Source organism: Sminthopsis crassicaudata, chromosome 2, assembly GCF_048593235.1.
Source record: "Sminthopsis crassicaudata isolate SCR6 chromosome 2, ASM4859323v1, whole genome shotgun sequence".
NCBI lineage: Eukaryota > Metazoa > Chordata > Mammalia > Dasyuromorphia > Dasyuridae > Sminthopsis > Sminthopsis crassicaudata.
Genome location: NC_133618.1, coordinates 600,022,663 through 600,037,430, shown reverse-complemented (window position 1 = coordinate 600,037,430; position 14,768 = coordinate 600,022,663). Strand labels below are relative to the sequence as shown.

The following is a 14,768-nucleotide window of genomic DNA, read 5'->3' as shown; positions in this document are numbered from 1 at the left end:
CAATTCCAAATGACTCATGATGGAAATTGCTATCCATATGCAGAGAAAGAACTATTTATTCTGAATGCAGATTGAAGCATATCATTTTTATTTTTTCATTGTCTGTTGTTTCTTGTGGTATTTCCTTTTTATTTATTTGTTTGTTTGTTTGTCCTCCTGACTTCAGGGCTGGTGCTCTATCCACTGCACCACCTAACAGCCTCCATTCCTTTTTATTTTTAATACTTCTTGTATAACATGACTAATGTGGAAATGTATTTTTAATATGATGGTACCTGTGTAACTTCTATCAGATTGATTGTTTTCTTTGGAAAGGGAACAGAAGGAAGGGAGAGAGAAAAGAAAAATCAAAATATTATAAAAATAAAATATTGAAGACAAATTAAAAAAAAAACAAATAATGGAATTCAAGACATAGAAAGAGACGTGCGTTTTTGCATATGGTCTCTGAGTTGATTCTTTTGTTCGGCCAGCTTATTTGTCACACAAGGGTTTGTTTGTTTCATTTTGATTTGTTTTTGCTTTCTCTGGTTTTAATTGGAAAGAGTGGTTAAAAAAGAGAGAAACAACAACAGGAATGTTCCCATTAAATGTTTTATTGTACTGACAAGAACAGAAGGAAATTCAGAAGTAAAGGGGGAAAGGAGAAATGATTTCTTCTCTTCGTCACACTTTATAGGCAAGAAGCCCCCTCCATTGTATCCTTGCTCCTCTTCTTCAATTGAAAGGCTCCAAAAACCACCACAACAACAACGAATACTCCGATAAAGGCAACAACGGGTTGATACAGCTTATTGTATTCATATGGGCCTTGAACATCCACAACAGCTAGATATGGAAAGATAAGATAAATAATGAGTATTAATAACTAGAGATAGACCAAGAAGGCTTGGAAAGGACTGGAGATGAGCTTCTGAGAAAAAAATCTTTATGAGTCAGATCAGAGAAGGAATCATAGTTGGATTTAATGACTTATAAGCCATTCAATTAATGATACTCTTATTTAATAGGTAGTTTTAATAATTTCATTGTTGTTTTTATGCAGACTTTATCCAATCTTTGTCAGAGTGAAAAATTAGATTGTGAGTTCTCTGAGATTTGAATTTTCTTTTTTAAATCTTTCTTCAAATCCCCAGCATTTAGCATAGCATTGACACAGGGAACATGCTTAAAAATGCTTGTTCACATTGTATGGATTTGAAACATGTCCAGTTCCTTCGAATTTGCTTGCACTGTGCCTGCTTTAAGAATCCCAAATCATTAGACACCAATGTAGTGTGATCTTAAGAAAATAATTTCTTTCCCTGGGTTTCAGTTTTTTCCTCTGTAAAAGTAGGTTTTTTAAATCTTTCTTTCTTTCTCTTCCTTTCTTCTTCCTTCCTTTCTTCTTTCCTTTCTCTCTTTATTTTTCTCCCTTCCTTCATGCTTTTTTTCCACTGGAGACTAAAAAATGCACTGGCCATGGACAAAAGATACACAGTAACAATCAAAAGGATTTTATAGTACTCCCTATGTGCCAGGGACTATACTAAGTATTTACAATTATTTTTTCATTTGATCCTCACAATAACCTTAGATAGGTGCTATTATTGCATTTTACAGTTGGAGCAACTGAGGCAAACAAATTAAATGATTTGACTGAAGTCATACAATTAGCAAATGTCTTAATTCAGGTCTTTCTGACTCTAGGCTAAGGACTCTATCCACTGTGTCACCTCGCTAACTTTTAGACCCATCCTAATCCAAGGAAATCCCAACCTTATTGTTATTCACATCAGACTAACCACTTGGACTGGTTATTGTATAACTAATGTGACAGTATCATATAACTTCATATCTCTTCCCCACCCTACTTCCAATCCTAATTCATGTACTGACTTAATAAGCTATCGGCAAATGTTTGTTGAACTCCTATTTCTGTTTAGGTTTATGGCTTTAAATTAGAAGTAGGATTGCTTTAGTTTGTATCCCATGTGGTCTTTTGGCACAGGATATATTTTAAAGGGGGAAATGTAGGGCAGATATCCATAAGCCCTACTGGTTTGAAGAGAAATAGTACAGTTCAGCAAACACATCATTAGAACTGCCAAACTGGTAATTAACTAATTATTTCACTGAAGTAGCCAAATCAAATAGCTGTATGGGTCAATCCATCCAGAGAAGTCAAGGATCACCAAGTCATTGAATTACCCAGATTTCTGTTCTCATTTCCGTCTTCTTTCAGAAGTTGAATTGGTCCCAGAACAATATCCATTTTTTCCTCATAAGTACTGGTATCTCTTTTAGTTCTTTCCATACAATGCTTGTAACATCTTGAAGAATAATCAAAAGCCTTACACACAACCATTTTACATTGTATATAAACAAAAGGATGTTTCTCTAAGAAGGCAAAGGATTTGAATCCAAAACGAGCCTTCTCTGGGAAAGGTGAGTCATATGTAACATAGGTCTCATCCTTTGCACACCTGAAAATAGAGAAAAAACAGCTGTGATCTTTCACCAAAAGGTCATATCATCCAGATTAAATATGTTCCTTTTGTCAAAAACAGAACAATCTAGATTTTATCACACACACAACACATAAACACACACAAAAACAGCATCTGGCCTTTTTTGTTATCTCAGGAAAAAATAGATTTACCTAAAGTGGGAATTAGACATGGTCAGTTGGTCCTGTTTGTCAAATAAATTTCCAAAAAAATATAAAAATGTCAACAATAATTTAAATTGTAAAGTAGAACACAGAGGGGCTTGGAGGATTTAGAGTTGAAATACTCCTTAGAGAAAACCTTAATTATTGTTTTATGGATGAGAAACTGATGTCCTAGAGAGGTGAAATGACTTGGCCAACTGGAAAGTTAGTGACTGCACTAGGATTTGACCCCAAATTGCTTGAGTCTGAAGTTAACGCTCTTCTTTCTGTGCCATGTTGCCTATTTCTATACCATTACAAATAAACACATAAACACATACATTTTTGCATAAACACATAGCTAAAAGATGTAGATAAGCCAGTTGCTTAGAAATAAAATAAAATTTTCCACAGGAACATTCAATCAGCCAACATTTATTTAGTATCTTTTATGTATAATGGCTTATAATGAAGTGAGAGGAAATGTAATATCTATTAGACATTATGTCTACTCTCCAGGAGCTTCCAATCAAGCAATAATAATTCAAATTTGTAGAATGTATTAAGTTTTGTAGTTTTTCTTCTCACAAAAATTCCTCAGAAATGTCAAAATATTTGTTCAAGATCATACAGCAAGTAAATAACCTAGCTAATATTCAACCCAGAAGTTCTTACTTTATATATTTAGTCTTATAACTATCATACTATACTAATTCTAAATTAAGGGATGTTTTAGGAATAAAAGTCACTTCCAGTAGGTTGATCTGCAATCATTATTTATGCAATCTAATCTACTATACATTCTTCATCTATATCAGGACTTCTATATCAGCAGACCCTTAAGGGATCTGTGAATAAATTTCAGTCTGTGAATATGAATAGGAAAAATTACAATTTTATGTCAATATAATTAAATTCCTTTGTAATTCTATGCCTTTTATTTTATACAATTAAAGATTTTCTGAGAAAGGATCCATAGGTGTCATCAGACTGCCACAGGGATCCATGACACAGACACAAAAAACCATAATAACTTCTTATGTATACATATATATGTATAATCAGTAAGTATAAATTGATGTTCATAAAAATTACGTTAGACCACAAGATTTTCAGTCATGTAAGCAATATTTTACTATATTCACTAGACTATATTTGTTAAACAAAAAATGAATCAGTACAATTGAAAAATAATTGTAGCAACAAGTCTTATTTGGTAATAAGGAGTTTTTGTTCTGAATGTAATTATTCATTTACTGCATATCCTTGAACAAATCATCTAAACTCTCCCAATCTCATTTTTTTCATATGCTAAATAAGGATAACAGTACTTATTGTATCTAATGGAATTGGTATCAGGACTAAACCAGCTAATACATATATTTGTGTTTTGAAAAATTTTGGAAACATAAAAAAATCATTATTAATAATTACTATTAATAAGAATTTGTGTTTGCTCAACACTAATCAATCAGTAAATTTACTCCTTGAGTATTTCAGGAAACTGATTTTTTTTCCTAGTGAAATTTTAGCAATAACAGAAATAGTCCTTACCCATCTCTGATTAAATCGTAAGTGAGGGTTGTAAAATCATCTGGATATGGGGATGCTATACATGTATCCACAAACAAAGTCAGGCTGGAATCAGTGTGAAGAATTTCTGCTTGAAGGAATAGATCCTGGTTTAATTTTATATAGTATGGTGTACTATTCACAGGTACGATAAAAGCAGAAGTTTCATAAAAAGCTAGTTCCACATGGTAATTGGAATATTGGACTTCAGTGATATCCACACCCCCCATAGAAGCAAACATAGTTTCTACCCAGACATTTTTGAGCATTTTGCAACTAATATGTAAGTGGAGAGCTTCAGTCCTTGTGATTATATCACTGCGTTTAGTTGTTTGATTTACTCTGAGAATGTTACTATAATTGATAGTATCAGTGGTTATCTGTAAAAAAAAAAAAAAAAAAAAAAAAAAAAAAGAAAAAAGAAAAGGACAATCAGCAAGATTTCAATACAATACCAGAAGTTGTCATTCACATATATGTGTTTGCAAAAAGTTTACAAAGAACTTTGCTCATAACATATCTGTGAGATATATAACATAAGCATAATAATACTCATTTTACAAATGAGGAAATTGAGGCTCAAAGATGTGAAATGATATGACCAAACTGAAACTGAAACTCAGATTTTTTTAGCTTCGTTTCAAGTGCTTTTGTTGCCATAATGAGTCAAAACAGATTTGCTGCGGTGTTTATGAAACTCACTGAAAATCATCCAAAAGCAGCATTCCCCTAACAAGTTAAGCCAATTCGACAATAAGATGTTCTCACTCTTCATTTAAGATATATTTTGATGATACGTAACGGAGGGAAATAAATCCCTGATCAATTGATGATTTGCCTAAACAAATCAAGGGCACAATATGAAAGGTTTCCTTGTTCACCTCAATGTAATTATAAGAAATTGGTCATTGAACATTGATAACTAGTTGAAGGTCAACCCCATGATGGATCCTAAAAAGCATGAGTCAAGAATCATAATTGAGCAGAAGAAAGGTCCCTCTTCACCTTTTTCCCTTGAAGAATACAGCTAGGCAGGGAAGATTTTGCTACATTCTTCCCACTATCTTGCATCAGAAGTATAAGGTCCTGTCCCATGGTAAGAATCCTTTGGAAGAATCAAGTTGAGTTGGTCATTAATAGGAGTGTAGGGCCTCCCCTCTGTAACCAGCATCTTGTTCAGTGAAAAGAAGATCCAAGAGCTGAAAACTCTGCCGGTGCTAAAAGTATAGGCTCTTGTTCATTCTGAAAATGCTGCCTCATCTATTCAAGAGAGACTTGACTACATATTCTTGTTTTCTTATAGCTCAAAAATTAGTGATTCTATAAACCTCTTATTAATGCCATGATATAACTTGCCTTTGAATTCCTTGCATTCTTTGAAATGTTTTCCCTTACAAGGTCAACTTCTCTTCTGGAATAAAGTAATTTAATCACTACTTCTGACTTTGTTCACTTCTAACAAAAATGACTGAGAAAGTCTATGACTTCCCAACAGATAAGGGATCATTAATATTCTGGGTCAATGTATATAAAGGCAAATTGTACATATTAAATTTAATGCTCCCCTTACCCCATAATAAAGTCACAGGATACACAAAACAGTATAGTAGATGGCCATAAAAATCTAGTGTTTGACAAACCCCAAGAGCCAAGATTTAGATACAAGAAGTCACTATTTGAGAAAAAGTGGTGGAAAAATTGAAAAGCAGTTTGGCAGAAACAAGGTACAGACCAAGATTTCATACCATATACCAAGAGAAGGTCAAAATGAATACATGATTTTGACATGAAGAGTAATATCATAAGCAAATTAGAGGATCATGGAATATTTTAACTGTCAGATACATTAATAAAGGAAGAGGTTATGACCAAATAAAAGATAAAGATGCAAAATGGAGTTCTGATCACATCAAATTAAAAAGGGATTGCATAAGCAAAACTAATGCAACCAAAATTAGAAGAAAAAAAGGAAATGGGGGAAGGGATTTTGTAGGAAGTCATAAGTTTATAGGAAGTTTCCATGATAAATGCCTTATTTCTCAAGTATGTAGAGAATCAAGTCAAATTTATAATATGATTAATTTCCTAATTGAGTCAAAAGATTTGAATAGAAAGTTTCAAAAGAAGAAATCAAAGCTACCTATTGCATAATATTAAAAAAAAAAAAACTCTAAATCACTCTCACTTAGAGAAATGTAAATTAAAACAACTCTGAGGTACCACCTTTTCCCTATCAGATTGCTTATTATGACAGAAAAAAGAACTATGGTATCAATTATTGTTCTTATTGTTATTGTTGTTCAGCTATTTCAGTCATATCCAACTCTTTTTGGACCCATTTGGGGTTTTCTTGGCAACAATACTGGAGTAGTTTACCATTTCCTTTTCTAGCTCATTTTACATATGAGAAACTGGGGCTTATGGCAATTCCTTACAGCAGAAATGAAGTACTTCAAAATGTAATGTGAGGTGTACAAATTTAGAGAGTCCACTCAAAATAATCACATGGACTACTTCTGCCTGACCAATGGCAGAGCATTTCAAGATCAATATTGGTCTGATTAGCTATATTTGGACACACTGTGACTTGGCTCCAGCATAGTGACATTATTTTGGTTCTCTTCGAGAAAGAAGGATGACAACTATCTCTAACTTTTATGTCCTCTTCTCCCCTTTGTGACAGCCAGGTGACTCAATGGACAGAATGCTGGGCTTAAAGTTAGGGAGACTCATTTTCTTCAGTTCAATTCTAGCCTCAGACATTAACTAACTGTGTGACTCTGGGCAAGTCACTTAACTTGTTTGAAAGCTAACTATTAAGGATGGATTAATAGGAGAAAAAGAAAAAGTAAGCACCAGCATCCAAGAATGATGAAAAGAGACACAAGAGAATAGAAACAGATTACTGTGAATATAGGTTACTAGTGTTGATCAGATTCTTTTTCATTCTATAATAAAGTATTATTTTGTTCTTTATTCTTATTTTTATAGTTTTATTTTTATATAATATGATATATAAATAAATAAATATTTAGATATATTTGTATTTTATTCTTAGTTTTAAAAAATCAGTATGGAAAACAAGTTGGATTGGAAGACCTATATCATCCCTGAGCAAACTAACATTGCTAGACTTCATTTTTTTTATTTGTAAAGTTAGGGGTTGGACTAGATGACTTCTTATCTCCCTTATGATCCCATGAATCTTTGAGTTTCAATTTCTCCAATTGTAAAATGGCTAAACTAATCCGTAGAGTACCTATAGCACAGAGATATCATACAGTGAAAATGGGGGGGGGGGAAGGATATGAAAACATCTTATCAATTCTAATGTTTCACATAAGAATGAAATAACAGTATTATACTTAATTTTTAAAAATTTCTAATCATGTGTTTTTAAAAGAAGCATTACTCAGAGAAAACCCAAGACATACCGTTTTTTTCGTGCCACATTTATCATATGGAATTTCAACTATGATATAAGTTATGTTTTCCATGGTCGTGCAGGATGAGTTATACAAGACAAAATTCCATGAAGTATAGCCCATTGACTTGAGATATTCTTTACTGAAAACAGCTGTCATTTGTTCTTGTGAGCATGTTAGAGCTGATGGAGGAAAAACAACCCTACTTTTAGTGTCTTCAGGGATCTGCAGAAGTTATTCTTCTCAAAAAGTAAAAACAGTGAGAGTCAATATCTGTGTTAAGGGTTTTGTTTCAGGAAGTATTTATTAGTAGCCAGCAGGATACAAGCAGGCTTTCAATATGACCAAACTTTATTGCTTCAAAACTATAATGAGCCAAATCCTTTCTTAAAATCAAAATACAACTCACTGGAACCTCTGAAGTAGCAAAAATGACAAAACAAATTCAGAATAACAACACTGAACCACACTGACCCCTAGTGTACTATCTATATAACCCTGACATGGGAGCCTTTTCAAATTTACAATTTATGGTCATACTTTATGTAATACCAAAATTATGACATTCTCTCTCCTTCTCTCCCTTCCCCGCCTCTCTCTGATTATATTCATAAATTCTTTATCATATCCAGCATAGGCAGATAAAGCCAATAGATCAGTTCCTTGATAAGTCCAATTTCATTATCAAGTTACTTTACCATCACTAAATGCTTTCAAGAAACCAAAATAGTTTATCATTATAAAAACTTATGAAATATCCTAGTTCCTCCTTTTGACCCACTATTTGCGTTAATGTTGGACAAGAAACCTCAGTTTATTTATCTATAAAATGAGGGGACTAGACTATATGATAAATCTTGTGATTCAGAATACAGAAATAAGTATCAAACTGGTCCCTATTGTGGATAATATTACACCAAGGTTTTTGATAGGATATGAGGGAGATTGTCAATCCTTAACCATCATGGAGGCAGTGATGACCTCCACCAAAATTCTGCTCTGTACTGTTAGAAATAAACCATAAATATGAACCAGGATAATACTTCCAATATTCATATAAGATCTAAGATGTAATTCAGGTGCCTGAGAGAAGGAACGCATGTTCTCAAGAGTTTCTCACATGTTCCTAGGGAATAATAAAGTACCAAAAGAATTTTGTTCTATTTCTTCTGAACAATTTCTTTCATGTTTCATTGTATCACCCTCCCCAGAGTCCTATTGTGTGTGGTGGGAAAGGGAGTCTGGATCCTTGAATATTATCAGAGAAGAAGCCTAGAAAATTCTACCTACAATCATGAAAAGATTGTGGTCTCAGAAACAGACTAAGTGTTCTTTCTGAAAGCCACTCTACCAATGTATGTCAAGGTTCATCAGTAGCTAATTAGCTACTAAGTAAGAAATCATTGTGGTAAGGTGACCCAAAAGATATGTTATAGTGTTTCAGAAAATAGAAAAAAAAAAAAAAAAAGACCAAAAAAGGCCCCTAGCAAACAGGAAGGTCCTCTATAAAGGACTTTTGGTAGGACAGGAACAATTCTTAGGAATTGTACTAGATAGAAACAGTGGACAGTTCATATCAATAAGCTACTGAATCCATCAAAACAGTGAAGGAATTTTTTGAACTGTCTGTTAGATACTGTTCTGGACTGGTAGAATGGAGATCTATTAACCAGCTACCTAATCCTCATCATGTTTCTTTCTCTCTATGAAAAGACTAAATGAGATGATCTCTAAGTATGTAGAACCATGGGGTTCATAGCCTGGAAGGACTTTAATCAGTTCTAATATTATCTAATTTTACCAAATTCAATATCAAATGCTGAAAGGAAGATTGGGAGGTAATAATCAAACAATTTAACAAGTCTACAACTTGACTTCAGGAACTGGAATCAGGTTCATTTCCCTCTTCTTCCCCCCCCCCTCCATTTAACAGTACCAAAAGAATTGAGAACTCAGTAGCCTGACTGTATTAATAATGGAGCTTTCTTTACTAATATATTTATAAATTATATTATTAATGCAAATTCCACTTAAAACTGGGAAGTAGTAGAGGCAAGAATCTAATTTGATCACCAACTAGCCATTTGTTGGAGAAGAAACTTACAACTGCCATTTTTGGAAGGTATGGAATAGTAGTGAGCCTGAAATCCTCGTCTGGAGTTACCACTGTGGCTGAGAAGCGAATCGACAGGTAGTTGGATGTTGACATGAAGGAGCCTCTCTTATTACCACAAATTCGTGTAATTCTAGGGGAAGTCTGGTAAGGTCCATCGTAGATTTCAATAAAATCCAGGTCACATTGTTCAAATAGGCTAGAGAGCCAAAAGCAAAGGATGTTTTAATTTTACCTGGTTTAAATATGAGGGATCCTGCTTTTCCCACATCTGCTTTTTCTTATCCTCTTTACTTTATTGCTCTTTTAAGGTATTCAGTAAACCTAATGCTGTATCTTGCTTGTCCAGGTAATCTCACTTGACCCATCACTTGCCCAGGGATTTTTTCCCCTATTAATGGGAATACCCAATTTCTCCTCACTTTCCCCTCTCTGAGATTATGTGTCACTCTCCCTTCAATTATATTATAATGCCAATTCCTTCCTTCTATTAATTATTTCCACTTTATCCCATATATAATTTGTTCATACATAGCTGTTTGTAAATTCTTCCTTTAGACTGTAAACTTCTTGAGAGCAGAAATAAAGTATATAATACAGTGCCTTGCACATAAAAGGTGTTTAATAAAATTTTATTGACTGCCTGTCTTGAATGGGTTGGTGAGGATGAAGAGAGAGATGAAGAGAATAATCCTATTGCAGTTGCAATAGATCTGATCCATGGGAATTGTAGAAAAAGGCATACTGTCCAGTAATAATGATAATGTAACTGTTAAATAAAACCAGCATTTGCTACTGATCATTAACAGGGAGAGAAGTTTTCACCCTTACATGGTGATGTATCCCTTAACTATTACAAAATTCACGTTTACAATAATGATTCCCCTCCCCCAATTTTCGAATTCACCATTTCAATTTGATTGTTTTCCATTCTATCAAAAGAGTCTTTACTTACTCAACATCTCCAAATACTATGGTCACAATGTAATTGTTTGCTACTTGAATATCCCAGAAACAGTTGGTGTTGTTTGAATAGTTTCCAGGGTAATTTGGGCTGAAGATTTTCCCTGAGGGTTGGGAAAAGTAGCCTCCACAAGAGTAATTTGCTGTGGAAACAAAAGAATTTAGATCTCAGTCTGACTATGTACAAAGTAGAAATAATAATCCTCTCCCTGGTGGCTTCATGGAGCTGTTGTGAAAATCAAATGTGATCATAGATATGAAATCATTTTTAAACTAAAACTAGATACTTATGCCTTTTGAGAATCATACGTGCATTAGTCTTATTGGCAGGGCTTTTTTGCACAATGTAATATCACAATGAGGACCTTGGAATGCAGATCAGCAAGCCTACCAGAATTGTCTTTTTAAAATAATGAATGTCATATAAAGGAAAAATTCAACACCTCTTATGTGTAGTTATGTGTATATATATATATATATACATATATGTATATATATATATATATATATACATAGAGAGAGAGAAAGAGAGAGAGAGAGAGAGAGAGAGAGAGAGAGAGAGAGAGAAAGAGAGAGAGAGATCTAATTCTCAACAAAACTGAGAATACACATACAAAAATAGAGGATTACCTGCAAAAAATAAAAAGTACAACAGTAATAGAACACCAAATAAAGATCTTAAATAATCCAATCTCAAAACTTTAAAAACCTTAGCAGACTGGATGGATTGAATTTTTAAAAATCAATATATATATTTACAAATTTTCCTCAAAAATTGACAAAGTGCTCTAGCTAACTCCCTTTTAAAACAAATAGGCTCCCAACAGCTAAATCAGGAAAAGATAAATTTTTTAAAAAGGAAACTAAAGGTCAATATCAAAGAAAATATGTACAGTTATGAATACAATGTCTTCTATTATTATATGTGCTTTCTTGAAATGAAAATTTGTTACATAATTTGAATCCTCCCTGATGTTCTGCTGGGCAATAGATAAAAAGTCAAAAGCTGTAAAATATATATATATATATATATATATATAAGAGACAGACAGATAGACAGAAACAGACAGAAAAAGAGGAGGAAAGGATAGAAGGAGAGAGAAGAGAAGCCAGACTAATTCTAGCTGCAGAAGTAGAAACCCAAAATGTAAGTACCTGAAGGAATTTTTTTAGCTAATTTAGGGGCAGCGATATGGCACAGTGGATAGAAGCACCAGCCCTGAAGTCAGGAGGAGCCGAGTTCAAATTTGACCTCAGACACTTAACATTTCCTAGCTGTGTGACCATGGGCAAGTCACTTAACCCCAATTGCTTCAGCAAAAAAAAAATAAATAAATAAAATAAAATAAAACTAATCTAAAAGCTAGAGCTGTTCAAGGACTGAACAGGTTTCATTTTGTCACAAAATGGCAAATTTTCCATCACTCACTAGAGATGAAAATTCTGTAAAGAGAATTCTTGCTTCAGAGAAGGATAGAATTAGATGATCTTTAAGGTCACCTCAACTCTGATGTACATAACATCTTGTAACCATAAATTATTATGCAATATACAAATCTGAATTGTAGCACATTGTATTAGGGGAAAAAAACTGAACAGGAATTCCAAAGATGTATTTTGAATATTGATTGGTAGTACCAAGCTATGTGATGATAGATGACATTTGATCCTTTTGCAAGAAACCTTTCCTGATTTCTCCTTAATACTAATGCCTTCTCTCTGCCAATCATCTTCATTTTCTCCTGTATATATCTTCTTTCTTTTATTTTTTGCTGAGGCAATTAGGGTTAAGTGACTTGCTCAGAGTCACACAGCTAGGAAGTGTCTGAGTGTCTGAGATCAGATTTGAACTCAGGTCCTCCTGACTTCAGGACTGGTGTTCTATCCACTGCACCACATGGTTGTTTACATGTCATTTTCCATATTAGACTGTAAAACTCAAGAACAAGGACCATCTATTGACATTTTTTGTACCCATCATTTAGCAAAGTTCCTGGCATATATCAAGTTCCTAAAAATGCTAGGTGGCTAACTTATTATAAAAGAACTTCATAAATTTTAAATAGCCATATGGATATGAATAGTAATTATTCTACTAATATCCTTTTCTGATGTCCTGTTGTGACATGGAAGTGATACTGGGTTGTTAGCCTAATTTAGTTCAAATTTAAAGCAACTCTAGCAAGTAGCACTACAGGTTTGCAAATAGTGGTGTATCTAGTGACTATTAGTTAAGAACTCATCTCATTTAGGTAGGATATACTCTCATTAGGAGATTAGCCACTAGACAATGAAATGTATCGGCCACATCTTCTCATGAGGATTGCTAAAGTTTGAAGGGGCATGAATAATTGGTCACCAGGAAAATACTGGCAAAATCAGGAACTTTTGATTGAAGAATGACCTGGTAAACAATAAGTAATTAATAAGTACTTGATAATAATATTATCATTGCTGTGGTTTCTATAGAGGGGGTTTCTGGGTGGGTTTGAAGACTAGACTGGCTAATCCTTCCACCTCTAAGTTCCTTTTTCACAGGTTAGTTTGCTATTAATACTTAGATCTTCAAAGGCATTGGTGTCAAGTCCACTTAGAAAATGGGAGCCACTTAACCATACACCAAGATCCCTTTAAGTAGTATATTAGAAAACCACATATTTATACTACCTAGATTCTATTGTACTTATATTGATTTTCTTCAATATTTTGCAATTGTATTTTATTCTGATTCTTGCAGTACCATCAGAATGGTCTTTTACACTTTGCTCTAAGAAATCTCATTCAGAACATAGGCTCATTTCAATTTGAGTCATCTAGGGGGAAAATGTATACATGATTTTTATTAGCATTAATCTTGATATAGTATGGCATCACTTAGGGATGAAGACAATAGATATTAGAAGAAAGTTAAAAAAAGAACCCCAGAATTCTCCACCAGAAAAGTCGGTGACACTCAACTTACCTACTGCAGGTGGTCTTGTGTAGTTCAAACTTGGATAAAGACCTGAAGTTATGAATTTTAAAAAGAAAAAGTTATTTTCCTATATAACATTTGGGAACCATTCTACAGCAACTTATTCAAGAAACAAGTGGAAATCCCTTTATCACTAATGCAATCATTTCAGGAATGAATTGGGCTTTACTTTTTTTGATGATTGCTAATGAAAAACAAATGGGTAATTTTTTTTAAAGCAACACTACAAAACACTTAAAAAGTAAAAAGTGTTGTGAGAGCAAACTGGGCAAGAGATAGCGAATTGGAAAATAATTTGAAGAAAAAAGGCTAGAGAGATGGAGAATGGGCAGGATTTGAATATAACAGGGAAAATATAGTTCAGCTATAAAATCATTATCAAAAAAATAACCTACCTTGTAAGCATAACAAAAAAGGAACAGTGTATCAGCTGCAATAGGATTTAGGCCTGGACTAGACCTTGGAGATCATCTCTTTTAACACCGTTACTTTGAAGATCTAAACCAAACTAAAGCCCAGAGTTTGAAAAATGAGATCTCAACTAGGATAAATTACATAGAGAACTTGAGGCTCCACTTTAAAAACAGTGTTATCAGACCAAAGATGAGGCACATAAAGATAATGATTTTTAACCAAGGAATAGTAAAGTGAATACTGTGCAAGGTAATATGAGTTTGTACAACAGATTAGAAATTAAGAAAGGCAGTTTTATAGCCTTTCTTTGTTTCATGTACTTGTCAGGTACTTTAAATAAAATTGAAAGGACATGATCAGCAATAATCAAGCTAATCAAGCACCAATAACCTCTCCTGATTTTATGAAATCCTTTATTTCAAGGAAACAGATTATTGTACTGGGAGAAAGACCATGAAAGTCCATTTATTGAGATAGAACTTAGAAAAAGAAGAGATTTCAGGAAACTGGTTATTTAAAATCCAGGAGAGGAAAAAAAATCTATCCAATTGCCTGATTGGCCAAGAATTTTCTACTTTCAGATTGTTGTTTTGGTGTTGGCATATATATAAGTGTACATTTGTGTGTGTGTGTGTGTGTGTGTGTGTGTGTGTGTGTGTGTGTATGTATGTATTC

At 33.5% G+C, this 14,768-nt stretch overlaps 1 protein-coding gene across 2 annotated transcripts in view; it reads right to left on the bottom strand.

The window, feature by feature from the left end:
* Positions 1 to 580: 580 nt before the first annotated feature.
* Positions 581 to 14,768, bottom strand: part of LOC141553067 (scavenger receptor cysteine-rich domain-containing protein DMBT1-like) — a 31,043-nt gene continuing 16,855 nt past the window's right edge. Inside the window, exons 5-11 of one of the 2 annotated variants that reach the window (XR_012485269.1) lie at positions 13,668 to 13,709; positions 10,698 to 10,848; positions 9,734 to 9,941; positions 7,639 to 7,811; positions 4,187 to 4,584; positions 2,191 to 2,465; positions 581 to 828 (exon numbers count right to left, since the gene is read on the bottom strand). Coding sequence is in view for 1 of the 2 variants with exons in the window: in XM_074284958.1 (XP_074141059.1) it covers positions 674 to 828; positions 2,191 to 2,465; positions 4,187 to 4,584; positions 7,639 to 7,831; positions 9,660 to 9,941; positions 10,698 to 10,848; positions 13,668 to 13,709 (1,496 nt within the window). In the remaining variant the exon portion in view is untranslated. Of the gene's footprint in view, positions 829 to 2,190; positions 2,466 to 4,186; positions 4,585 to 7,638; positions 7,832 to 9,659; positions 9,942 to 10,697; positions 10,849 to 13,667; positions 13,710 to 14,768 lie in introns of both variants that reach the window. The other variant, XM_074284958.1, reaches the window with a different exon arrangement.